Genomic DNA, 27,987 nt, shown 5'->3' with positions numbered 1-27,987 from the left:
TACAACGGCAAAACTGTCAGAGTTTGTTGCAGAAAAATCAAATCCAGAAAGCACACACAGATAACTGATTCAGCTGGATTCTGTCACTTCTTTATATACATATTAACAGATGAATAAATGTACAATACCAACAGTAGATTCTTTCAACATGGTAAAAGTTACAAGCAGAACACAAGCAGGAGAGAACAGTTTCATTTCAGAGTTCAGAGCAGGCAGAGATCAGTCTTGTTTCAGTTTCAATTTTCAGCACAGGCTCAGATCTGTTTAAGCTCCCATTGGCTGACTTAGTTGATATGCCTATTCATTGACTCTCCCAATCATGAATACCATGTCTCTCCCAATCATGAATATTCTAACAAAAACTAAGCTCAGAGTCAACAAAGGACCTCTCATCTCAACCCTGAGATACAAATATTCTCCAATATGTATTCTCTATGTCATGTAGCCCTATAAAATCTGTCTATGACTCATCTAGCTTCTTCTTGAATGCTTGGCTAGTCAGTCATTTCCTCTAAAATAACTTTCCTTAATAGTTACTGTCTTTGTACACAGTTAATAGATTTAAGGGTATAGATACACTATATTGCCAAAAGTATTCGCTCCCCCATCCAAATAATCAGAATCAGGTGTTCCAATCACTTCTGTGGCCGCAGGTGTATAAAATCAAGTACCTAGGCATGCAGACTGTTTTTACAAACATTTGTGAAAGAAGGGGTCGCTCTCAGGAGCTCAGTGAATTCCAGCGTGGAACCGTGATAGGATGCCACCTGTGCAACAAATCCAGTCGTGAAATTTCCTCGCTCCTAAATATTCCAAGTCAACTGTCAGCTGTATTATAAGAAAGTGGAAGTGTTTGGGAACGACAGCAACTCAGCCACAAAGTGGTAGGCCACGTAAACTCGTCCAACATCAGTGTGTGTGACCTCACAAATGCACTTCTGGAAGAATGGTCAAAAATTCCCATAAACACACTCCTGAACCTTGTGGACAGCCTTCCCAGAAGAGTTGAAGCTGTTATAGCTGCAAAGGGTGGACCGACATCATATTGAACCTTATGGATTAGGAATGGGATGTCACTTACAGTAAGTTCATATGCGAGTAAAGGCAGGTGAGCGAAGACTTTTGGCAATATAGTGTATTTCCACAGCACTAGGAACTTGTAAAGGTTTCTGAGACTCACCTTGAAGGATAAGGGAAAAATATGCTACTCAAAGAAATATCAAATAAAAGGTGGAGGAGTATGCAGCTGCATAACTGGCAAGGAAGGAATCTTAAAAACAATCTATGAGATTGTTATTTATTATTTATTTATTAATTCAATGCATATGCCGTCCATCTCACAGTTAGAAGCAACTTTAAGGAACAGCAAGTTTGTACTTTCAGACTTGAAAAAAATGTATTAATACAGTTTTACAACAGAGTAGGAATAGTAGTAGTACAATAACCTTACAAAAGAGTTAGACTGTTTGGCCCTGATTCCTCTCTGGCTACCTCAGAAATCTGACAGCATATTGCTAAGCCCTCTCTTGAGTAAATGATTTCAAGCCGGAGTGAGATTCCTAACCCAAAGTAGTAGTAATTCCTTAGTGAATTGCATCACATCCTAATGTAGCAGATCTCTACCGCCAATTCCTGCAGCAATTGCCCTAACTTTATTTCAGGCTCTGCGGTTTTCAAAAGTCCCTTTCCTCAGTTGATGCTCGACAGCTTCTGATGCCGGAATACTTTGAATTCCCCTTTTCCTTTGGGATATATTGACCGCCTGTTAAATAATCACACCAACTATACTTCTTTCATTTAATCTAAGACTACAAGTACATGTACCCCAAAAAATCAATCTTAGCTTTTGTCTGAGACTTTCTCATTCCACAGGAAAACAGAATTTGGCACCTTCACTGGAGAAAAACCTTTGCATGTGTGTTTCTAAGACTAGCAACAGTTTTGGCTCCTTTCAGAGCTCTTCATCTGAACATTTTTCCACAGAAGTTGTATCTGTTCAGGTTTGTGGGGAGGAACCAGTGACACCGATAGTTTAGATTGAAAAATACTTTCTCAGTCCTATTGGTTATCATTAGTCACCATCTCACACAGTAAATCTGAATTCAGTTATTTTCATCAGCTGCATTGATATGGCTTCTCCTGTTTGTGGATCTTTCTATGGCAATTAAGAGTGTATCTTCTTCTAAAGCTTTTTCAACACTCCATGTATTCATAGTTTTTTTCCCTTTGTATGGATCATTTGATGATCCGTAAGATCACAATTCCTCCTAAATCCCTTTCCACACTCCATACATTTATATGGCTTCTCTCCTGTGTGGATCCTTTTATGGGAGGCGAGAACACCATTCCACCGAAAGCACTTTCCACATTCCATACATTGATATGGTTTCTCTCCTGTGTGGATCCTTTTATGGGAGGTGAGATCAAATTTCCACCTAAATTTTTTTCCACATTCAAGACATTGATATGGTTTCTCTTCAGTGTGAATTCTCTTGTGGGAATTAAGGTTACTGCTACAATGAAAGGCCTTTCCACACTCCATGCAGGTATAAGGTTTCTCTCCTGTGTGGATCCTCTTGTGAGAACTCAGATGACTGCTACAATGAAAGGTCTTTCCACACTCCATGCATTGATAAGGCTTCTCTCCTGTGTGGATCCTTTTGTGGGCATTAAGACGACAGCTCCAATTAAAGGCATTTCCACACTCAATGCATTTATAAGGTCGTTCTCCTGTGTGATTCCTTTGATGGATTGTAAGAGAGTCATAACAACAGAAGGTCTTTCCGCATTCCATGCAGGTATATTGTTTGTCTTCCGAATGTGTTTTTTTGTGGGAAATGAGATCCTCCGATTCATTAAAGCTCTTTCTGTAATCCATGCATTTACCGGTATATGGTATTTCTACCGTATCAATAATTGTACGGTTAAGAAGACAATTGGCCAAAGGAAAGCTTTTTTTAATTTCACTCTGTGATCGGTTTGTTTCATCCATCTTTGTTTGCATCTGATCTGCAAAATTCCTGTTTTGCTCTGTCGGATGGACCGGTTGACATTGTTCCTTACGATTCTTATTCACTTGCACATTATAGCCTTGAAAAAGAAAAAATGTAAAATGTAGCAAACTGGGGAAATGATCAAACCTTTTCTTTTGAAATTTAGCAAAAGAATAAACAATGTATTATGGCTGTTTTCTTGCAAATATGAAGATTCCAAATACAATGTTTCCAACGACAGGTTTTGAAGTGGGCTCCCACCAATTCTCATGTATCAGAATCCGAACAAAACTAAGACAAAATGCCTGATCTAATCTTTGAGAGCCAGTGTGTGTGAGCCGCTGGGTGACCTGGGACAATTCCATGGGGCCACAAACTCCCAAAGGGCTTTGGACATTGTATAATGCTGGGGCAGAAACATACCCACCAACCCCCGTGATCTTCAGTGAAAAGTCTCCATCTGCCTGAGGAGCAGAATCTTTGAAAGTCAATAAAACTTCTGGAGGGCAATAGCTTCCCACACTCAACTTCGAATGATGCCAAACTCAGAACACAACTGGGCACATTTCAGTCAGTTTGGTCCAATGGTTAAGGCACCAGGATAGAAACTAGGAGAGTGTGAGTTCTAGTTCCATCTCAAACATGAATGCTGGCTGGGTGACTTTGGGCCAGTCTCTCTCTCAGCCCAACCCATATGACAGCGTTGTTGTTTGGGGAAAACAGGAAGAAGAAGGAATATTGTTTGTCTCCAAAGCCTTAACTTATTTGCAAAAACCAATAAAGGCAGGATATTTTAAAAGTCAACTTTTTAATCAAAAATTTCTAAGCCCTCCACCCAGCCAAACCTCTAGGTTCCTGAGCACAAACAGAGGTTCTTACCCAGGTAAGCCAGATTCCTGGAATTCTCCAGCATGACTTCCCCATGGAGAGCTTTTTGGGCAGGATCCAGCTGAGACCACTCCTCCTCTGAGAAATACACGGCCACTTCCTCAAAAGACACAACATCCTGAACAAGGAAACAAGTTTCCAAAGTAATAATCCCAAGAATAATGTGAGAGTTTTCTTTCCCCAATTCAAGATGAGAAATCATATGAACAAAATGGGCATCCTCTGCAGAATTCAGACTGGCTGATGGCACAACTGAAGCACATTTCAACACACTGGGAGGATTGTGATGTCTTTCAGTGAAACCAATTAAAATAGTTTCCTTGGTCCATTGACAGTTGGGTATTAAACCCACTACTTATCACTGGCTCCAATTCGTCCTAGAGTGGGCAGAAGAAAATACAGGGAAACTCCATCTGATATTTTTGCCAATGGACTGCTTTATCCACTGAGGGATCAACTCTTTCCCCTACTCTACACCTTCATGGAAGTGTTTGAAGAGCTTGTAATGTTAGTGAGAATGACTCTGGGAGACAGGAGGAAGATCTCAGGACAAGACAACATCTGGTCAATGAAATCTGAGCATGAAGAAGGAGGGTGGAGAAAGTATATCAGATAGGACAGGTAGGTTATGCCAAGTGTGAATTTTCAATGATCTGATCTAAAATTTGTCTTACTTGGAAAAAGCTATATTACTCATTTAAAAATATACAGAGTAAAATGAAACCATGCCAAGTTTCGTAGACCTTTCCAATATTTCTCCTCTTACCTGAGGCAGAAGTTCAGCCATTCTTTCAGCTCTATCACAAAGAGAAGGTGGTTCTAAAAATACTAAGGACAGCTTTCTATTATCTGTGAGACAGAAAATGGTAGAAGCAGACTGTTAAAAGAGAGAGATTCCACTCAAGACGAACAAAACAATCATATGGGTGGATGTCCAAATTTCATATCCCATGGAAAGACCTTATGTTACCTGATTTGATGTCCTGACTTTGACATTCCTGGAAGCTCTCACTGAATAGAAGCTCCTGAGAGGATTTCAATGAATCTTTCCACCCCTGGGGATACTCGGTGATAGCTTGCAAGGACTTTCAGACAAGATGTGGCACGAGAAAGAAAGGAAGAGTAGAGGGATAGAAATGAATAATCAATATTGAACACTCAGCCTAGCAGACACCAATGTCCAAGCTGGAGAGCCAGAATAGAATAATTGCCCAAAATTCATCGTCTGGAAGAAGAATAGAACAATAGATCATAGCAGCTCATAATCCGAGAAAGTTCTGCCAGAGAGACTTTGACAAATTCAGAAAGATTCCCTTTAGAACTGCCAAGATTACATTCTCATACCTGCAACTCTCCTTGCATCTTCTCAGTCTCTTGGGTCAGCAAGAAGCCTTCGGCCAGGGACACCGCCTGGGAACTGGTCTCCGCTCCACACTCCCGCACCCATTGCTCCATCTCTGGGGGAAGGACAGCCAGGAACTGCTCCAGGAGCACCAGGTCCAACATCTGAGCCTTGGTGTGTCTTTCTGGCTGCAGCCACTGATGGCAAAGGCGGTGAAGCTGATTGCAAACATCTCGGGGACTTTTCCCCTCCTGGAACTTCACTTTTCTGAAGTCACAGAATTGGACCTCTGAACTGCTGGCTTCTTCTTCTTGGCTCTTCAGCCCAGAACTTCCCCCATTCTTCCCACAGCTCCAAGGCTGAGCAGCTGGAGGACCTTTTCCAGCTCCTGCATCTCCTGGGCTTTGTCCCTCCATCTTCTCTCTGGTCTCTAATCCACCACCAAAATGGACCCATGCATCTCCCCAGGTCTTCCTAATCACGAGAGGTCTGGCCAAAGCTCCTAACGCCATTCAGCCCAATTCCTTCACAAGATACTTTGGTCTCCAGAGGAATCAGGAAAGATCTCCAGCCTTCAGAACTGAAATGGAAAACACAAGGATGTTCAACAGGGGGGCAAATCTGAATACTGAGCATCCTCCTCCATACATAAATAAACAAACAAAAAACAAACAAAGGAAATTAATTTGAACCCACCAACTTCTGCAATGGGTTATTTTGGGGGGGGGGGTATTATTAGATATATTTATTTATGTTTGGGGAAAGTCTGCTAACACTCTTCTGCCTCAACTTCTATCAAGGAATAAAAATATTGGATAATTGCATTTAATATGTTTCCGGTTGCTTTTTCCTAATTATTTATATCAAATAATTTCTGTTGGTGCCTACAATCATTTGCACAATCCAAATTTATGTCTCCAGTCACACACACACACAAATCATGCCAGAAGCCAGAATTAACAAGCGACCATCCAATGAATGGCCCTTCTTGTAACAGGTTCTTTGTTTGCCTGCAGGCAGAGACGCGAAAGAGAACGTGGGGAAAGGCAGGAAAGGAGGAAAGCGGGTTCCAGTCCTTACACGCCTTGCCCTCAACTCTTCACACACGGAACTGCAGCCTTGCATACAAAGGCAACCGGGGGGACTTTGGCCGGTGGCTTCTCTGGGCCCAGGAAAGGGGAGGCGAGGGAAAAACCCTTCTGGAAAAGGGCCGAGAAACCTGCAGGAAATTCTCCAGGAATCAAGACATTCTGCGTGTTTGGGGAAGGCAGCCTCTCCCTCTCCCCGCATGCAGAGGGTTGCCGGAGGAAACGGAGGGTCAATGGGTCCCCTCTTTCTGGCGACCCCGATTTCCTTCCTGGAGAAAACGCGGCAGGTGCGGGGCTGCCCTGCGTGTCCCTTTCTTCCACGGGGTGGCAGGGGAACATGGGACCTCGAACTCTCCCTCCCTCCCTCCCCTTTCCGCCCCTTGGAGCTTGGCGAAGCTTTGCGTGCTCCAGGCTCCCCTCCAGCGTCAGAGGAAAGAGCCCCACTCACTCCCGAGTCACGCCTGGATCTCCACCCGAGAGAGAATCCCTCCCAGCCTCTCCGCCTCCTGGCTCAGCCGAAGCTTCTCAGCGGAGGGAAGAAGAATCGGACGCCGCAGAAAAAGCAGACACGCTCCCAGCCTTTTCCGGGAACTTTTGAGAGCCAGGCGCATGCTCAGTTCCCTCCGGAAGGGGATTGCCGATCCCTTCCAAGCGCTGACGAGGGAGACCCCTGGTGGACTCTGTGCGCTACGTCAGGGGATCCCGCAAAGGGGCAGAAGACCAGAGAAGGTTCCACGGGGGCCAAGGATGATGGGCATGGGAGTGGAAGGAAAGCGGCTCTCCACAACTCTTGCCTTTCCAAATAGGTGGCCGATTCTATACAATTTTTCAACTTCTTCTTCTTAATGTCTGGGAATTATGTGTGGTTTGTGGGCATTGAGGAAATCTTTGTTGAAGCTCATTTTCCTCAAAATCAGCCTCAGAAATTGGCAAAATGCCTTGTTGATGCACCTCAGGAGATCCCCTCCTCCTCCTCCTCCTGTGCTGAAGGTGATCCAGGCAGGCTATTTGTGGGAAATCCTCCCTCTTCCCTCATGCTCACAATTATGGGGGTTGAAACTCAGAAAGGCCTTAATTTTTCACTGTCTGCTCACTTGGGATGACCGGCCTTCCTTGACTGGTGGCTTGAAATCAGCCTCCCCTCATTCATTCCCTCACCAATAAAATGGAAAATATAAACATGTGTTTTTTACCTGATTTTGAATCCTTTGTGTGTGAGGCAAATGTGATAACCACTACACCATAGAAACAACAGGTGTGGGCAGCTCTCAATCAGCATGCCCTTATCACTTGGCAGCTGTCTCACAATTGCAGCATTACAAGAGTTAATGAGATGTTATTCCTTATGCTTTGTGTCCTTCCAGAGCTCAGAGGGTAGAGTGAAGGACAGGGGAGCACAGTTTCACTCTCAAACTGTTGATTCAATCCCGCTGCAAGATTTTTGAGAGGGGAGGGCAAAATACAATGTGCTATGTAACATAATAAGATTAACACTCTTATATATATTAATGATCTAAAATAGTGGCCACCAACAGTGGAACATGAGATATCACAAAGGAGAGTTGGATAAGCATGATAGCCCAGAACATGATCAGTCCCTGGTCACATTCTCACATTTACGTGAAATATCTACATCCTCCTGAACAGCTAAATAATTGGGAAGGTTCTGGGTTCAGAGGGTTGGGTTGGCCATCTTTCAAAATGTTGCTTCTGAGACATTTTCTCTGCAGTGTTGTGAGAAAGTCTGTCTGTACAAGTCACGGCTTGTCATGTCCTTCTCTCTTTTGTCTCTAAATGAGGCGAAAAAATCCTGCAGGTATACATTTCTTACAGATTTTTTTAAACCTTCCAACAGTTATAATCTTACTGATAGCTGCATTTTGATCCCTACAACGTCCATCTGTTTGAAATATGTCACAGTATGGTAGATCCCAGTTCTTTTTTCATGACTGATTACATTTGTGGTCTTGAGGGGAAGTCAAAGCCTGTCCCACACAAGCTAGCAAGAGAGGCATGATGCAGTAATCCCCATTTTTTTCTGGCTGGTGGGGTCCAGGAGAAGACCCTTCTCTGATGTTGTTCCTGCCCTCTGGAACATCTCACTCCCCCCCCCATGTGACATCAGCCCCAACCCTCCTGACCTTTCACAAGGGCCTAAAGATTTGGCTCAGCCAATTGAATAGAAGCCCCAATGGGGGAGCATCACAGTGGAAGTGGTTGATTGATCCCACCTCTGCCACATCCTGACCCCACCCTCTCCATAAGTATATATATTTAATCTACTTTTACAATCGTAAGCTCCCCAGAGTTATCACGTGATAAGTTGGAAGGCCAATCATTTGTATAAATAAGTCAGACGGTGGGACCTCCAGAAGATGACTGACACTGTGGCATCAGCCATGACAAATACATTCAACTACCTGGGAATACGAAATTGATTCACCCAGAGAATTCCCAGTGGGAGGTACCGCTCCATGCGTATAGATCCCATCTTGGGACCCACAAAAGGCAGCAAACTGCTTACTCCAAAGAAGACTAGCAGGTTATGCTCAGAGAAAGAGCTTCAGAAGGAAAAGACTCCATGGCACAAAGGATTAACGCACCTGACCATCATGCAAAGTGGAAGCTTTGCCCCCTGGCAGCACCCTTTATTTTTCCCCCAAATCCCAGTTAATCTTTAAAAACAATTAAACCACCCTTTACAGGACAATTAGAAGACACTATGGAAGAGTAGTAGTGTCATTAATGGTACTGAGGTCTAGCATGGAGCCTCAAGAAAAATAACATTGGATTGCATAGTAATAGCACTGTAAAGAATACTTGCATGTGGCAGAAGACAAGATTCAGCACCCTGGATAGCTCCCAGTGTGGGCTACTCCTGGTTAGATTAAGGTTCCCTAAGAAAATCACCATTCCACTGCTGGTCTGTGGCCAATAGAATTCTCAAGAAGGGTGATGGGTATTCATCTCCCCATCTTACATTCCAGAGGGTAAAATTTATATTTAAGTTCTAGCAAGAAAAAGGATTGACAGTGTGGGAACTGAAGCCCTCAGTTGAAAAGCCCCATACAATAACAATCCATCACTTTCACTTCTGGTTGATGTCATGATATGTCATTATGTCAGACCATTCCTGGGTGGGTTCAACCCCCCATCCTTCTAGTTAACCGCCACATGCATTAATACCTTGTACCACAGAGATTTGGCACAGAGCTTGGCATCAGCCTCCCTCAGTCGGGAGATTCATATCTGTGCTACACCAGTTCTTTAGTTTTCATAATGTAGCTACTTTTCTTCCACCAAAAACAAAGCCTGGGATGAAAACTTGGTCTGGTCATGTTGCCTGCCCATCAGAGAAGGGCAAAAGTTAAAAGGTATGGTGGCCACGTGTGCAAATACAATCAAGATATGAGAAAGATGCAAGAAATTGTGGTTTTTATAAAGCACCAATGGAACTCGATCAGATATTACTAGGTACAGATGAAAAATTATATATACAGTATATATATATATATATATATATATATATATATATATATATATATATATATATATATATATATATATATATATATATACACACATACAGTATATATATATATATATATATACAGTATATATATATATATATATATATATATATATATATATATATATATACAGTGTATATATATATATATACAGTGTATATATATATATATACAGTGTATATATATATATATATATATATATATATATATATATATACACAGTGTGTATATATATATATATATATATATATATATATATATATATATATATATATATATATATATATATATATATATATATATATATATATATATATATATTTGTGTTACAACCCCTGGTATGCCTAAATATGGGAGGAAGGTCACTACTCCCTCTTTCTGTCCTTCGGCTTCATCACAGAAGACCATGCAGGCAGAAAACCATATTCTTATTTTTAATGTTGCCTTTTTTATATTTGTGTTGTATTTGTACTGATAAATAAATAAAGGGAGACTAGTATAGATCTATTTCGAGCTAATTAGCTCTCATCAGCTAGCCATACCCAGTATATATATATATTGTTAGCCACTAAGCCACAGGCTCTCCTCCTTTATCAGCTAGGCCAGGGAAACAGGTATGTATTGTGTCACAACCCCTGATATGCCCAAATATGGGAGGGAGCATACTGCTTCTCTTTTCTGTCTATCGGCCCACCCTAGGGGCCATCCAGACAGAAAGCCATTTTTTTAATGTTGCCTTGTTACATTTGTGTTGCATTTGTGCTGATAAATAAATAAAGGGAGACTAGTATAGATCTATACTAGTCTCCCTTTATTTATTTATCAGCACAAATGCAACATATGTGTGTGTATGTATGTGTGTGTATAGATATATATATATACACACACATACACCCACAGACACATATGTATCGAGAGAGAGGAGAGGAGAGAGAGAGAGAGAGAGAGAGAGAGAGGAGAGGTAGAAGGAGGGAGGGAGGGAGAGAGATTGAATATTAAAATGGAAGAAGAGCAAGTGAAAAAAACAATGATAAGATGGGCTACAAATTTTGGTTATCCAATTGAACTAGGTAAGTGGCAGAAACTGTAAACTAACAATGCCAATGGCATATAAGGAAACTCTATACAAAATGTTTTATAGGTGGCATCTTCCACCAGCGAGACTAGCAAAGATGTTTGGAAATTTGTCAGCTAAATGTTGGAAGTGTAATCAGATATACCAGGTTTATATTACCATATGTGGTGAAGATGCCCAAAGGCAAAACAATACTGGACATACCTGGTTAGAAAAAAATGATAAAACAACACATAGATTAGAAACCAGCAGTATTGTTGTTGGGTATATCACCAGAACAGTATAATAAAGGGAATAAATACTTAATTTTACATGTTAATGGCAGCAAGAATTGTGTTTGCACAACAATGGGAAAAAAGAAGAGATCCTTACAGAGGAAAGTGTTACAAAAAATTTTTAGAATATGCTGAGATGGATAGATTAACAATTTAAAAAAAGAAAAGAAAGAAACAGAATACTTTTTTAAATGGGGCTTGTTTTACAATGGCTAACTAACAGAAAGTGGTTAGAAACTAAAAAGATTTAAAAGATGATAAAAAAAATTGTATTGAAAATTTTTCAAGATGGATAATTGTATTACTACTTTGTGATTAATATTGATTTGTTTATTATGATTATTGTTGTTGTTATCTTTGCTTAAAACTAACTGTGCCCAGACACGTCACGATCGCCACGATGTAAAAAAGATGTGGAGACTCTAGAAAGAGTGCAGAGAAGAGCAACAAAGATGATTAGGGGACTGGAGACTAAAACATATGAAGAACGGTTGCAGGAACTGGGTATGTTTAGCCTAAGAGAAAGAAGGACTGGGGAGACATGATAGCAGTGTTCCAGTATCTCAGGGGTTGCCACAAAGAAGAGGGAGTCAAACTATTCTCCAAGGCACCTGAGGGTAGAACAAGAAGCAATGGGTGGAAACTAATCAAGGAGAGAAGCAACTTAGAACTGAGGAGAAATTTCCTGACAGTTAGAACAATTTATCAGTGGAACAGAAATTGCCTCCAGAAGTTGTGAATGCCCCAACACTGGAAGTCTTTAAGAAGATGTTGGATAGCCATTTGTCTGACACAGTATAGGGTTTCCTGCCTAGGCAGGGGGTTGGACTAGAAGGCCTCCAAGGTCCCTTCCAACTCTACTATTGTATTATTAACACGCTGTTCAGATAGATATGGAACTTTTTATGTTTATTTTTAAAAATATATCAATAAAGGGTATTTTTTTAAAAAAAAAACAAGTTAAAATGCATGTGCCAGCCAAGATTGGAACCTGAGTCCCAGATTCATGATGCATGATGCCCCTATATCACTGGCACAGCTGTTGAGATTCTGCCTCAAGATAAGAAATATTTATGTCCAAGATTTATTTTCACATGTAATAGTGGGAGAGAGGAACACTCTGGGTCTTCTGACTAGTGTATCTTATTGCTGTCTAGCCAGCCCCAGCTATGGATGTTCAAGCTGATGGAGCTTACGGGGAAGCTTGTGTTGGGTCTCTGTGGCGCAAGGCACGTCTGGCTGTTAACCAGAAGGATGATGGTGTGAGCTCAGCCAGGGATGGCCTGCTTGATGATTCCAAGATGAAAGAGGTGGGATACATCAGGCTCTTCCTCTGAGGGCTCTGATTTTTGTCAGTGCTTTTTCTAACTAAATATTGGGTTACCTGCAGCATGAGCTTTCCCTTTCAGAATGCAAAGAGGACGAAGACACCCAATCGATCTGGGATAGTTAATGCAACTCATAGGAACTTGTGCTGGGAGCTCTCCGGGGTCCTGAAACAGCCACCCTTTTCCCCAAACCAGCTATTCCTTGCTTTCCTCTCATAATATAGAATAGAATAACGGAGTTGGAAGGGACCTTCAAAGTCTTGTAGTCCAACCCCCCACCCAGGCAGGAAGCTTTACACCATTTCAGACAAATGGTTTTCCAATCTCTTCTTAAAAACCTCCAGTGTTCGAAATTCACAACTTCTGGAGGCAAGTGATTAAACTTTCGTGATCTTCTGACAAACGAAATCAATGGAGAAGCCAGATTCACTGAATAACCGTCTTGCTACTTGAGCAACTGCAGTGATTCGCTTAACAACTGTGGCAAGAAAAGTCGTAAAATGGGTAAAATTCACTTAACAACGGGAAATTTTGTGCCCAATTCTGGTCCTAAGTAGAGGACTATATGTATTCATTCTCTTTTTTCTGATCCCTACAAAAAGGGGGAGACGACCACAGAAGGCGGCAGGAGGTTGGTCTTGCTGGGAAGGTCACTGACATAGGAGAAGGGACAGAGAAAGTTCTTCTGGCTGAAACAAAGGGTCAGATGTTAAGTCATGTGTGTTTGGGAATCGTTCTTTTAAGTATTCGTAGCACCCCCTTGGAACCAATTATGGGACCACTGCTGTCTGTTGTGGTATCTGAAAGGCCCGCAAAGAAGAAACAGGAATCATCTACAACATAGAGTGTAAGGACTGCAACAACCACTATGTAGGATAAACAGGCAGAAAGCTGGCAGAACATCTCCATGAACACCAACTACCAGTCAGAAAACATGATGAAAACTCTTTCATTTTACAGCTTGTGGATAGATTTAACCATAATTTGAACTGGGAAACTGTGACCATCCTGGACAAAGCCAAGTCCAAACCTGCTTGGGAATCTCTAGAAGACTGGCACTCTAACAAATTAGCCATCAGTAGACCCATACAGTAGATATAAACAATGTCTACGTTCTATGCAAAGCAGATAATCCAGAAGCCAAAAGGGGAACAAAAGGACCAAAACACTTCCTCACCAGCAATCAGCACCTACATGATAACAGGAACTCCAAAATTAACAGAGAACAGCAATCAAAAACGAAATTCCCCAAGCAAGGAACTTCCAAGCAAGCAAAATATTAAGCAGCTCAACCAAAAAAACTCTTAGGACCAACCCCACCAAAAGTGACAGGGCAAGCCACTAAAATATAAACTGAGAACAAAAACAACTATTACACCACTGATGACACCTAGTTTGGCTAACGAAATGTCTGAAAAACAACTAAGGACCTCTCATCTCAACCCTGAGCTCCAAATATTCTCCCATATGTATTCTGTATGTCATATTCTGATATCATGTCATATTCTGTATGTCATATTCTGATATGTATTCTGTATGTCATATTCTGATATCAGAACAACTACAGATCTCCGCTTCTTCCGCAAGAAGCTAAAAACCCACCTGTTCAATTTAGCCGGCCTGGCCTAATTCCAGCTTCCCACCCCATGCCTGTATTTTTAAATTCGATGGGCTGGTTTTAGGTCGTGTCTTAATTTTTAATAACTTGTACAGGGCTCTAGGTTTATCTGGTTTTAAGAGTATTTATTATGTATATGGTTTTTTAATATGGTTCCTGTACACCGCCCCAAGTCCCTTCGGGGAGAGGGGGCGGTCTATAAATCAAATGAAACTTGAAACATGTAGTCCATCTAGAATGCTTGAATGCTTGGCTAATCAGTTATTTTTCCCTAAAAAAATCTACCTTGATAGTTACTGCCTTTGGACAAAGCTAGTAGATTGAAAGGTATAGATATCTCTTTGTATCACATCCCAACCCAAAGTGGCAGATCTTTACTGCCCATTCCTGCAGTGATTGCCCTAACTTTATTTCACGCTCTGCAGTTTTCAAAAGTCTCTTTTCTCAGTTGATGCTCGACAGCTTCTGATGCCAGAACACTTTGAATTCCCCTTTTCCTTTGGGATATATAGACCACCTGTTAAACAATCACACCAACTGTACTTCTTTAATTTAATCTAAAGATACAGGAACATGTACCAACAAGAAAAAAATCAATTTTAGCTTTTGTCTGAAACCTTGTCATTCCACAGGAAAACAGAATTTGGTGCCTTCACTTGAGTTTAATCTTTGTATGGCTCTCTACTACGCAAGCCCAAGATGGTGTCCTGTCACGTTTGAGGGGAACTTCGGGGAGATGATTGTCCTTCTTGGGGCTTGCCTATCCCATCGTTGGTTCCAGGTCCAGCTATGAGAACTTCCTGGGACCTTGGGGATACCCTTGAGCTGTGATGTCCTGCCTTATAGCCGGAACATTGTGAGTGAAATGGGGCGGTTGGTGGTGAAAGGAGAATGGAGAGCGTCGGCTGCCGGCGTGGGTGTGATCAGCAGCTGCAGCAAGACACCCGGCCTGGGGTCTCTGCAGCCGGCGTAGGTATGGTCGGCAGTGGTGGCGGGACGCCCGGTCTGGGGTCTCTACAGCTGCCGCTCCCCACGTCGTGGTGTTATCCCGGTTGCTCCCCCCCCTCCTCCTTGCTTAGAGCCCCAGTAAAGACATTACAACTATGGTTTCAGTGCCGTCATGCAGTGGAAAAATTTGGCTCTAAGGTTTTGGCAGAACAACAATTGACCACAGAGCCTCCACCTAATTGTGAGCAAGTAAAAATTCTTCCCCCAAAATCATCTTTAGTTGGACTTTCAGCTCCTGACGGGGAGGTTAATTCTTCTGCTTCTCCACAGTCAGAGGAGCAATTAGCAAAAGAGGAGGGGAAGAAAGAAGATATGTTTTCTGTCTGTCCACCTAAATTGATTCCACAAGATCATGAAGTAATTGGCTTAAAGGATTGTTTTTCTTCTATCCTTCTTTGCCCTGCTTTGCAAGAAAAGTTTGACTTTACTGCTGGTCAGGAAAAGTCCGTCTTCTGTGTGCCTGCCTCTTACCTCCCTCCACCTCCCCCTCTTCAGGAAGAGTCTGTGCCGGTTTATGGCAAGCAGCCCTTCTGTAATACCAGGCAAAAGGCTACTGAACTGTCTCCTGATTTTGTTAACAGATTGCAGGATGGTTTAAAACAACAAATAGCTAATTCTGAGGCTCAGATGAAGTTTTTGGTGAAATTAGCAAAGGAGAAAGCTACTTCCAAATGCCGGAGGGCAATTATTGGTCTTGGGAATGATCCTGATTTGGCAGAAATGATTAAAGCATGTCAAGATATAGGAACAGCCTCTCATCAGGCTAATTTATTGGCAGCCGCTTTCTCGCAAGGCAGCAAACCTCAAGGGATGAAGCTAAAAGCAAAATGCCCAAAGTATCAGATTTATGTTGCAGAATTGAATCCTTTTCGTAAGCGTCATCCATTGGCTTTAGTATATCACTATATGGATGATATTTTAATTGGAGCCCCAAAGATACCACCTAATTGGCTTTCAGAAATACAAAATGATTTGACTGTTTATGGGTTGCAATAATCTAATCCCTCGACTCTCCTGGCCGGTTATTTTAAATTTTGGGATATTTTAATTTGGTTTTAATCACTGATTAATTTTTGCACTATTGCACAGACTTATGTTTAATTTATTTTTATGGGGTTTTGTAATTGTTGTATATAATGTATTTTATTCTGCCTGTACACCGCCCCGAGTCCCCTTGGGGAGAGGGAGCGGTTGACAAATCCAATAAAATGAAATGAAATGAAATGAACTACACACTCCTTATCTGTATTTGGGTCATAAGATGTTGCATTCCTATTCTGCCCCGGCATTTCCTTGTTTGAAATTGCCTAACGTTATGTCACTAGTTAATTTACAACAGTTATTGGGTACTCTTAATTGGGTAAGGCCATATTTTTCTTTGCCGACACATTTATTGTTTGAATTACTGACCAAAGGAAAACAACCTGGAGATGTTATCGTGATTTCCTCAGCTGCATTTGCCGCAGTTGAGGAGATTAATGATCTTTTGAGGATTCAATTTGTGGATCGCATCCCTCATAAAAATTGTTAGCTAACTCTTTTAATGCTTTTAAGACAAAAAGACTCCGTTTCAAAATGTTTTGCCATTTTTTTTAGCCAGTTGTTGAATTAATAACCTTGGGTTTGTTGTAGAAATTGGACTGACTTAATTAATATTATTTTTCCTATTCCAAAATCTGATTTTCCATTTTATTTTCAGAAAAATGTATCTCTTCAGTGTGCTTTAACTGACTATGTGGTCTATATTTCATATCATTTGCCTAAAGATCTTCGGCTTGAGTGTTTAATGACTTTTCTTTTCCTGTTCGTCCCTTACTTTCATTTTCTCCTCTTTCACAAGCTATTACGGTGTTTTTCAAGTGGAGGGCGAATGAGAGGAGTAATTGCTTATAAGGACTCTCATGAAAGTTTCCTACCCTGCAAAACAGTTGTTTCTGCAACACTTAAAATTGTTTGTTGCTATTTTAGCTTTTCACATCTTTTCTCAACAAGCTTTTTAACTAAATTTCTGACTTTCATTATGTGTGTCAATTTATTTTTTTATTTTTTAGATATTTACATCATATCCGGGATAGATTCTAACCTTATGGCTTTGTTTTTAACCTTGCAGCAACTATTCTCATATATGCAGTAATTTGTTTTTTCTAGGACCTTTTCCTTAAAGCAACACGTCAAGCCATTGTGGAACGTGCTACTTGGTCCTTTAAGGACTGTCTTCTCAAACAAATAAAAAAGGAGGGATCTCGGGTACCTAACAATTTGGTGTACCCCAATTTGGCTAATTTGGCATAGGTAACATAATAAGATTTAAAAAGTTTGTTTGCCTCCCCCGCTAGGGGGACGATGATATGCTGTGCTTGCTTCTACAGGTCCTTGTGGATTCCGGCACGTGGTGTTTGTCTAGCTAAGGATATCGTGATACCAGTTCCCAAATCCAGTTCTAGAGATGACCAAAGTGACTTTACAGACAGCACAGTGGCCAATACGATCTTGTCGGACCAGCTATCCAGTGACCAAAGCGCAAGCAGTGCTGAAACATGTGGAACAAATCCCCGAGAACTTATGCGCTGCCATTTTTGTCAAGTCCTTAGTCATCATTTGTTTATGTTTACTTGTTAATTGCTTTCCTTTATCGATAGCTTCTGTCATCTCACCCAAAAACTCATTTGAACAATGACTGAAGTAAAAATCTATGGGTGCAGTTAGCTAACAGTACACACACTGATGTCTCTTGCTTATCTGAATTGTACATGGAACATTTACTTTCTACATGCTTGGATCCTGTTTGAATCCTGTCTGCAGTAATTCAACACTTCACTGGTTTGATGAAAACTTTAAGACTATATCTGGTTAGGAATTGATTGCCTATGATCTGCCCCCTGATGCAATTGCTTTGTATACACCGATCGCAGTTCCTGAGAATACAACGTGTGCAAAAGAAGTTAATTGTTCATCTTCAAGTAAAAAGCCTTACTGCCTTCATATTAGTTCACCTACTTTAAATTGTACAGCTTTTGAGGTTTCCTTTCACTTTGCTAATGTTTGGCTTCCACAAGCATGGTTTTTTACATGTGGTCACAAAACTTTTAATTACATTCCTGCTAATATTAGTGAAGCGCAATGTTGCTTTAGCTAGTTAAGTCCTGTGTTGCTTTCCAAACAGCAACTTCAGACAACACTTGTGACTCTGAGATAGCTTTACTTAATAAAGTAGAATATGTAGCATTGGCTATATTTATAGTGGGTATGCCAGCGCTTGTTGCTTGCGCTTATTTTAATATTAATGTGGTTGTATGTAATTTGGTAAAAATAATTAATGCTATTTTTTTAGCTATTTTAGCAATTAACCATGAGCTACAAGCTTTGCATAAAGCTATTTTGCAAAATCGTGCTGCTATCGACTATTTGCTTCTTTGCCAGCATATGGGTTGTGAAAGTTTTGATGGGATGTGTTGTTTTAATCTTTCCGATGAATCCAGAATTATTCAGCGTCAGCTCAATATTTTACATAAATTGGCCTCTGATTTGAAAATTGATACCCTAGGATCTTGGTGGGAAAGCTTTTGGGCTTGGTTACCCACAGGTCTGTTGGGAAATATCCTACGTTATTTAGTTATTATCTGTGCTATTTTAATTGGCGGGTGCTATTTTGTTCAATGCCTCCCCTCCCTTTGCAAAATGTGCATTACAGCTTGTTGCCCTAAACCCCGTCCTACATTGCCTCAGGGTCAGGTATATGCCCTGTATAAACAATTGCAGGGGTGTTCCTCTCCTGAAGGGTAGCCCCTCCAAACAAAATAAAAAAGAGTGAGATGTGGGAATGAGAGGTAAGGCTACGTAAAGGCATGCGTAGGAAATTACCATGATCTCAGTAGCTGGTTATCTTGGATACCTACAAGTTCACCTAATTAGCAGAACCAGATGCGGGAATAAGGGAAAGGTGATGCACAGCGGTTATCTTTAGCCCATTAATTCACCTTAGCAAAGGCATGAGTCAATTTTGGCTTGAGTAATCTTTCTGATTTCACTAGGGAAGATTTGGGGGAGGAAACCAAAGTAATGTGTTGTTGCTCTGTGCTTTGCTTGTAAAAACTTTATAAAAGCCAAATAAACTCTGCAAGAGGCAGACAGATATTTTGGACACAAACTGCGTGATTGATTTCTGAAACCTACAGTGACACCACTGGTTTTAGACTGAAAAATACTCTAATTGTTTATCTCTAATCACCGTCTCACACAGTACATCAGAATTCAGTGATTTTCATCACCAGTATTGATATGACTTCTCCCATTTGTGGATCTTTCTATGGCAGGTAAGTGTGTATCTTCTTGGAAAGCTTTTTCAACACTCCATTCATTCATAGGTTTTTTTTTTCCTTGTATGGATCTTTTTATGGGACGTAAGACGACATTTCTTCCTAAAGCCCTTTCCACACTCCATACATTGATAGGGCTTCTCTCCTGTGTGGATCATCTTGTGGTTTTTAAGACTACTGTTCAAAGTAAAAGTCTTTCCACACTCCAAGCATTCATATGGTTTATCCCCTGTATGGCTCCTTTTATGATAAGACAGATCACAATTCTTCCTAAAGCACTTTCCACATTCCATACATTTATATGGCTTCTCTCCTGTGTGGATCCTTTTATGGGAGATGAGAACACCAATCCACCTAAAACGCATTCCACATTCCATGCATTGATACGGCTTCTCTCCTGTGTGGATCCTGTTGTGGTAATTAAGACTATTACTACAAGTAAAGGCCTTTCCACATTCCATGCATTTATAAGGTTTCTCTCCTGTATGGATCCACATGTGGGTATTAAGTTGACTGCTAAGAGTAAAGCTCTTTCCACATTCCATGCATTGATATGGTTTCTCTCCTGTGTGGATCCACATGTGGGAATTAAGTTGACTGCTACAAGTAAAGCTCTTTCCACACTCCATGCATTTATATGGTTTCTCTCCTGTGTGGATCCACATGTGGGCATTAAGACCATTACTACGAGCATAGCTCTTTCCACACTCCTTGCATTTATATGGTTTCTCTCCTGTGTGGATCCTCTTGTGGGAACTAAGACCATTACGACGAGTAAAGCTCTTTCCACATTCCATGCATTGATATGGTTTCTCTCCTGTGTGGATCCTCTTGTGGGAATTAAGTTGACTGATATGAATAAAGGTCTTTCCACACTCCATGCATTCAAACGGTTTCTCTCCTGTGCGGATCCTCTTGTAAATATTAAGATAAGTGTTACTAGTAAAAGCCTTTCCACACTCCAGGAATTGATATGGGTTTTCTCCTGTATGGATCAAGTTGTGGTAATTATGTGTCTCTTCATGGGAAATGAGATGCTTGGATTTATTAAAGCTCTTTTCACAATACATGCACTTACATAGTATTTCTTCCGTATCAAGGATTGTATGGCTAAGGAGACGATTGGCTGAAGGAAAACTTTTTTTAATTTCACTTTGTGATTGGTTTGTTCCATCAACCTTTGCCTGCCTCTCATCTGCAAACGTCCTATTTTTCACCTTTGGATGGACCGGTTGACGTTGTTCCTTACAATTCTTATTCACTTGCTCATTATAGCCTTGAAAGAGAAAAATATAAAACGTAGCAATAGAAATTTGAAATTTAGCAATAGAATCATCAATACATTTTTGCTGTTTTGTTGCAAACATGAAGATTCGAAACTATGATGTTCCCAAAGACAGATTTTGAACTGGGCTCCCACCAATTCTCATGTATCAGAATTGGGTGACATCCCAATGAAACTAAGACAAAATGCCTGATCTAATCTTTGAGCGATAGTGTGTTTGAGCCGCTCAGGGACCTGGGATAAATCTTTGCGCCACAAGCTCCCAAACGGGTTTGGACACTGTATAATGCTGGGGCAGCAACACACCCACCAGTTCCCCAACTTCATTGCAAAATCTCCACCTGTCTTCAGAGCAGAATCTTTCAAAGCCAATAAAACTTCTGCTTGGCAGTATCTTCCCATCCTCAACTTAGAATGATGCCAAACTCAGAACACAAGTGGGCACATCTCAGTCAGTTTGGTCCAATGGTTAATGCACCAGGCTAGAAACTGGGAGACTGTGAGTTCTAGTTCTCTCTTAAGCTTGAATGCTGGCTGGGTTACTTTGGGACAATCTCTGTCAGCTGAGCCCATATCACAGCATTGTTGTTGGGGGACAAAAGGACAAGGAAGGAGTACTGGTTGTGTCCTCTGGATATTTTAAAAGTGTGATATTTTTTATCAGAGATAATATCTAAATTTCTGGATGGCAAAACCTCCCCACCCCCAGAACCCAAGCGGGCATATCTTGGTCAGTTTGGTCCAATGGTTAACAATATAAACATAATGATGAGAATAGCTGGGAATCATAACCAGGTGTACATCTCGGCCAAAAGTAGGCTGGGTGAGTGGGTGGGGGGGTTAAAAATACAATTATTATATAGGTATACTTTTTTCTTTTAAAAAAGGAGGAAGATATATGTTAAAATTAAATACGTATATTGAAATGGAATTATAAATACCATCAACATAAAATGGAGCTCACTCAGAGGCTGAAATACACCAAGTAAATGAGAGGAAGAGTGCGAAGTAGAGGAGAGAGGTAAGGGAAGAAGAGAGGGATAAGAGAGAGGGCAGGGGGGGGGAGAGGAGGAGAGAAAGAAGGAGTGGAAAGGGGAGAGAGGAGAAGGAGAGAGGAAGGGGAAGTAGAGAAGAAAAGGACGACAGAGGGAAGAAAAGAGGTAGGGAGTAGTAGAGAAGGAGAAGAAAGTAATGGATAGGGTACAAATACGGTGTATGGAGAACAAAAGAGCCAATAATCATTTTTGGGAAAGGATAGTAAGACGAATTGATGTAAACATTTAACAATATAATATAGTGTTGGTTATGTAATAGTATACATGCGGTTATTTGTTATGAAAATGGAAAAAAATAAAAAGAAACTTTATTTTTAAAATGTGGCAAAATTCGCTTAACTTTGAGCCAGTGTCTCTCAGCCCAACCCATATCAGAGAGTTGTCGTTGGGGGAAAATAGGAAGAGGAAGGAGTACTGGTTGTGTCCACTGCCTTGAGTTATTTGCAATCAATAATAAAGGCAGGATATAAATAAAAAGTGATCTTTTAATCACAAATTTCTAAGCTCTCCACCCACCCAGGCCTTCTCTAGGACCCTAAGCACAGGCAGAGGTTCTTACCCAGGTAAGCCAGATTCCTGGAATTCTCCAGCATGACTTCCCCATGGAGAGCTTTTTGGGCAGGATCCAGCTGAGACCACTCCTCCTCACAGAAATGCACGGCCACTTCCTCAAAAGACACAACATCCTGAACAAGGAAACAAGTTTCCCAAGAATAATGTGGCGGTTTCCTTTCACCAATTCAAGCAGAGAAACTCTATGCATAAATCATTAAAATCAAGCCTAAGTAGAATTCTGAACCCAGGGAAGCAGAGATCTAAAGAAGAATTTAAAGAAGAAGAAGGGGGGCAAGACAACGAAAGGGGAGAAACGGAGGGAAATAAAAAGCAGACAAAAAAAAACTCCATCAGTCTTAGCAGTGGTTTAGGGGAAACTGTAAAAAGAGGAGGTGTCCCAACAAAAGGGAACAAAAAGCAGACAAAAATGGTTTTGGAAGTTGTTAGTGGCATAAGGAAAATTGAACTAGGAGACTATGCCCCAACAAAGAGAAATATAAAATACTTTGGCTTGGGGAAAATTGATGGGAGTGCAGGTGTTAAAATAAAGAAAAGGGAGAAGACAGGAACAGAGAAGTGGGACAAAAGACTTACTAGGAAAAAATAAGATATCTAGATATGGGAAAATATAAAGCAAGATAAGGGTTTTATTCCTAAATATGACAATAAAATGGAGTTGCTAACTGGTTGAACATAATAATGGAAAGATAACTAAAAAAGACCAAAATATATGGAATATGGACAAATATGAAACTGATATCGGGAGGTTATAAAGCAGAGGTTTGTGTTTCACTTTTATACATAATGAAACTGAGTTGCAAATTGACTGAAAATGACAACAAAAGGATAACTAAACATGGGTTAAAATATATGAAACATTGATATATATATATAAACTTTTAAGATGATGAATAAAGTGAGATGTTTACTGTTTGTCATTTTACATAATAGATTAAGGGAATTGCAATGAACATTGAACAGTGAAGTTTGTCATTTAACGACAATTTAAGGGTAATCTAATCCAAGATATGGCAAAATGGAGAGGGAACATGGAATATATCTACAATGGGAAATTACTGAGATTTAAAGACCGAATCACAATTTGGGGGCACGTAAGGATGTATAATTATATAAAGATGATGATGAGAATAGCTGGGAATTGTAACCAGGTCTATATCTCGACCAAAATTAGGCTGGGAGGGGTTAAAAGGACAATGACTATATATGTATACTTAAAATTAAATACGTATATCAAAAAGGAACTAAAAATACCATCAACATAAAATGGAGCTTGCTCAGAAGCTGAAATGCACCAAGTAAATGAGATGAAGAGTGGGAAACAGAGGAGAAAGAGGGAAGAAGAGAGGGATAAGAGAGAGGGCAAAGGGGGGGGAGAGGAGGAGAGAAATGAGGAGTGGAAAGGGGGGAGAGGAGAGGAAGGGGAAGTAGAGTACGGAAGGATGACAGAGGGAAGAAAGGTAGGGAGGGGAAGGAGAGAGGGAGAAAAAAGTGATGGATAAGGACAAATATGGTGTATGGAGAGCAGAAGAGCTAATAATTGTGTTTTGGGAGTTGATGGTAAAATGAATTGATATAAAAATTTAATAATACAAAATGATGCTGGCTATGTAATAGTATACATGTGGTTATATGTTATGAAAATAAAAAAAAAATTACTAAAAAAAATGGGCATCTCTGCAGAATTCAGATTGGCTGATGGCACAACTGAAACACACTTCGTCACACTTGGAGAATTGTGATGCCTTTCAGTGAAACCAAATAAAATAGTTTCCTTGGTCAATTGATAGTTGGGTATTAAACCCACCAGTTATCACTAGTTCCAATTCTTCCTAGAGTGGGCAGAAGAAAACACAGGGAAAATCCATCTGATATTTTTGCCAATGGACTGCTTTATCCACTGAGGGATCAACCCTTTCCCCTACTCCACACCTTCATGGGAGTGTTTGAAGAGCTTGAAATGTTAGTGAGAATGACCCTGGGAGACAGGAGGAAGATCTCAGGTCAAGACAACATCTGGTCAATGAAATCTGAGCTTGAAGCAGGAGAGTTCAGAAAGCTTATCAGAAAAGACAGGTAGGTTATGCCAAGTGTGAATTTTCAATGATCTGATCTAAAATTTGTACTACTTGGAAACAGCAATGTTACTCATTAAAAATTATACAGAATAAAATGAAACCATGCCCAGTTTCGTAGACCTTTCCAATATTTCTCCTCTTACCTGAGGCAGAAATTCAGCCACTCTTTCAGCTCTATCACAAAGAGAAGGTGGTTCTAAAAATACTAAGGACAGATTTCTATTACCTGTAAGACAAAAAATGATAGAAGCAGACTGTAAAAGAGGGAGACAGAGATTCCACTCAAGATGAACAAAACAATCATGTGGCTGGATGTTAAAACTTCGTATCCCATGGAAAGAGCTTCTCTTACCTGGTTTGATGTCCTGACTTTGACCTTCCTGGAAGCTCTCCCTGAATAGAAGCTCCTGAGAGGATTTCAATGAATCTTTCCACCCCTGGGGATACTCGGTGAAACATTGCAAGGACTTGTGGAGAAGATGTAGCACGAGAAAGAAAGTAAGAGTAGAGAGATAAAAATGAATTATCAATATTGAACACTCAACCTAGAAGGCACCAATGTCCATCGGTTAAGCTCAAACCCAGAATAGAAAAATGGACCCAAATTCATCGTCTGGAAGAAAAATAGAACAAGAGATCTTAGCAGCTCAAAATCCCAGAAAATTCTACCAGAGAAACATTGACAAATTCAGAAAGATTCTCTTTAGAACTGCCAAGATTACTTTCTCATACCTGCAACTCTCCTTGCATCTTCTCAGACTCCTGGGTCAGCAAGAAGCCTTCGGCCAGGGCCACCGCCTGGGAACTGGTCTCCACTCCACACTCCCGCACCCATTGCTCCATCTCTGGGGGAAGGACAGCCAGGAACTGCTCCAGGAGCACCAGGTCCAACATCTGAGCCTTGGTGTTTTTTACCGGCTGCAGCCACTGACGGCAAAGGCGGTGAAGCTGACTGCAAACATCTCGGGGACTTTTCCCCTCCTGGAACTGCACTTTTCTGAAGTCACAACATTGGACCTCTGAACTGCAGGCTTCCTCTTCTTGGTTCTTCTGCCCAGGACTTGCCCCATTCTTCCCACAGCTCCAAGGCTGAGCAGCTGGATGGGCTTTTCCAGCTCCTGCATCTCCTAGGCTTTGTCCCTCCATCTTCTCTCTGCTCTCTAATCCAGCACCAAAATGGACCCATGCATCTCCCCAGGTCTTCCTAATCACGAGAGGTCTGGCCAAAGCTCCTAACGCCATTCAGCCCAATTCTTTCACAAGATACTTTGTTCTCCAGAGGAATCAGGAAAGATCTCCAGCCTTCAGAACTGTAAAGGAAAACACAAGGATGTTCAACAGGGGAGGGGCAAATCTGAATACTGAACATCCTCCTCCACAAATAAATAACTCAACAAAAAAAAAATTCATATGAACCCACCAAGTTCTGGAATGGAGTTTTTTTTTATGGGGGGGTGTATTGTCACGTTTACTTATACATGTTTGGGGAAAGTCTGTTAGCGTTCTTCTGCCTCAATTTCTATCAAGGAATCAAAATATTGGATAAATGCATTTAAAATGTTTTGGGTGGTTTTTTCCTAATTATTTATATCAAATCATTTCTGTTGCTGCCTACAACCCTTTGCATAATCATTATGTCTCTAGTATTAAAAAAAAAAAAAGAATTATGCCAGAAGCCAGAATTAACAAGCGACCATCCAATGAATGGCCCTTCTTGTAACAGGTTCTTTATTTGCCTGCCGGCAGAGACGCGAAAGAGAACGTGGGGAAAGGCAGGAAAGGAGGAAAGCGGGTTCCAGTCCTTACACGCCTTGCCCTCAACTCTTCACACACGGAACTGCAGCCTTGCATACAAAGGCAACCGGGGGGGACTTTGGCCGGTGGCTTCTCTGGGCCCAGGAAAGGGGAGGCGAGGGAAAAACCCTTCTGGAAAAGGGCCGAGAAACCTGCAGGAAATTCTCCAGGAATCAAGACATTCTGCGTGTTTGGGGAAGGCAGCCTCTCCCTCTCCCCGCATGCAGAGGGTTGCCGGAGGAAACGGAGGGTCGATGGGTCCCCTCTTTCTGGCGACCCCGATTTCCTTCCTGGAGAAAACGCGGCAGGTGCTGCCCTGCGTGTCCCTTTCTTCCACGGGGTGGCAGGGGAACATGGGACCTCGAACTCTCCCTCCCTCCCTCCCTCCCCTTTCCGCCCCTTGGAGCTTGGCGAAGCTTTGCGTGCTCCAGGCTCCCCTCCAGCGTCAGAGGAAACAGCCCCACTCACTCCCGAGTCTCGCCTGGATCTCCACCCGAGAGAGAATCCCTTCCAGCCTCTCGGCCTCCTGGCTCAGCCGAAGCTTCTCAGCGGAGGGAAGAAGAATCGGACGCCGCAGAAAAAGCAGACACGCTCCCAGCCTTTCCCGGGAAGTTTTGAGTTCCCGAAAGAGCCAGGCGCATGCTCAGTTCCCTCCGGATGGGGCTGCCCCTCCCTTCCAAGCGCTGACGAGGGAGACCCCTGGTGGACTCTGGGCGCTATTGCCAGGGGATCCCGCAAAGGGACAGAAGACCAGAGCAGGTTCCATGGGGGCCAGGGATGATGGGCATGGGAGTGGTGGAAGGAAAGCGTCTCTCTACAAGTCTTGCCTTTCCAAATAGGTGGCCGATTCTATACAGTTTTACAACTTCCTCTTCTTAATGTCTGGGAACTATGTGTGATTTGTGGACATTGAGGAAATCTTTCTTGAAGATCAGAGTCAGAAACTGGCAAAATCCTTGGCTGATGCACCTCAGGAGATCCCCTCCTCCCACCTCCTCCTCCTCCTGTGCTGAAGGTGATCCAGGCAGGCTATGCGTGGGAAACCCTCCCTCTTCCCTCAGGCTCACAATTCTGGGAGTTGAAACTCAGAATACTCCAGGGGTCCAACAAGGTCAGCAGTCATCGTAAAGGGTTGCCTGGCAAAGCGAATATCAAGCCAGCCATGCACAGAGAGTCCTCGACTGGCAATAATTCAGTGACCCTTCAAAATCACAATGAAAAAAAATGATTCGTGACCACTTACTGGAACCAATTAAGGCTGAATTGCTGTCTGTTGTGGTTTCTGAGATGCCCCCCCCCCAAAAAAACCAGAATCAATAGGGGTATCAAACTCAACACCTGCGGGGTTCTTAAATGCAGCCAGAGGTGCCGGCCTGGAAATTTGGCTGAAAACAGGCCAAAACCAATTAAAAAACAGGCCGAAAACTGCCGGAAATAATGCCACAAACCACCTGTACAATGTGGTTAACAATGGAGCTCAAAATGGCTGAAAATACTGGCTGAAAAATCAGGCCCAAAACAGGCCAAAAATGGACCGAAAACAGCAAAAGAACCAAGCTCAGAGACCATAAAGGACCCCTCATCCCAACCCTGAGCTCAATATTCTCCCATATGTATTCTATATTTCATGGAGTCCTATAAAATCTGTCCATGACTCATCTAGGTTCTTCTTGAATGCTTGGCTAGTGAGTCATTTTCCTCTAAAAGAACCTTCCTTGGTAGCTACTGCCTTTGGACAAAG

At 41.6% G+C, this 27,987-nt stretch overlaps 1 protein-coding gene across 6 annotated transcripts in view; it reads right to left on the bottom strand.

Annotated features, from left to right (window-relative positions):
* Positions 1 to 27,987, bottom strand: part of LOC309397526 (uncharacterized protein) — a 73,450-nt gene that overhangs the window by 16,516 nt on the left and 28,947 nt on the right. Inside the window, exons 2-7 of one of the 6 annotated variants that reach the window (XR_014176278.1) lie at positions 25,185 to 25,762; positions 24,805 to 24,919; positions 24,596 to 24,678; positions 3,873 to 3,999; positions 1,972 to 3,090; positions 69 to 1,742 (exon numbers count right to left, since the gene is read on the bottom strand). Coding sequence is in view for 4 of the 6 variants with exons in the window: in XM_081963618.1 (XP_081819744.1) it covers positions 19,500 to 20,737; positions 22,361 to 22,487; positions 24,596 to 24,678; positions 24,805 to 24,919; positions 25,185 to 25,694 (2,073 nt within the window). In the remaining 2 variants the exon portion in view is untranslated. Of the gene's footprint in view, positions 1 to 68; positions 3,091 to 3,872; positions 4,000 to 19,323; positions 20,738 to 22,360; positions 22,488 to 24,595; positions 24,679 to 24,804; positions 24,920 to 25,184; positions 25,763 to 27,987 lie in introns of those variants that run through there. The other 5 variants (XR_014176277.1, XM_081963621.1, XM_081963618.1 and 2 more) reach the window with 5 other exon arrangements.

This window comes from Natrix helvetica (assembly GCF_964273705.1).
Source record: "Natrix helvetica genome assembly, chromosome: 1".
Taxonomy (NCBI): domain Eukaryota; kingdom Metazoa; phylum Chordata; class Lepidosauria; order Squamata; family Natricidae; genus Natrix; species Natrix helvetica.
This window is presented reverse-complemented; position numbering and strand designations above follow the sequence as displayed.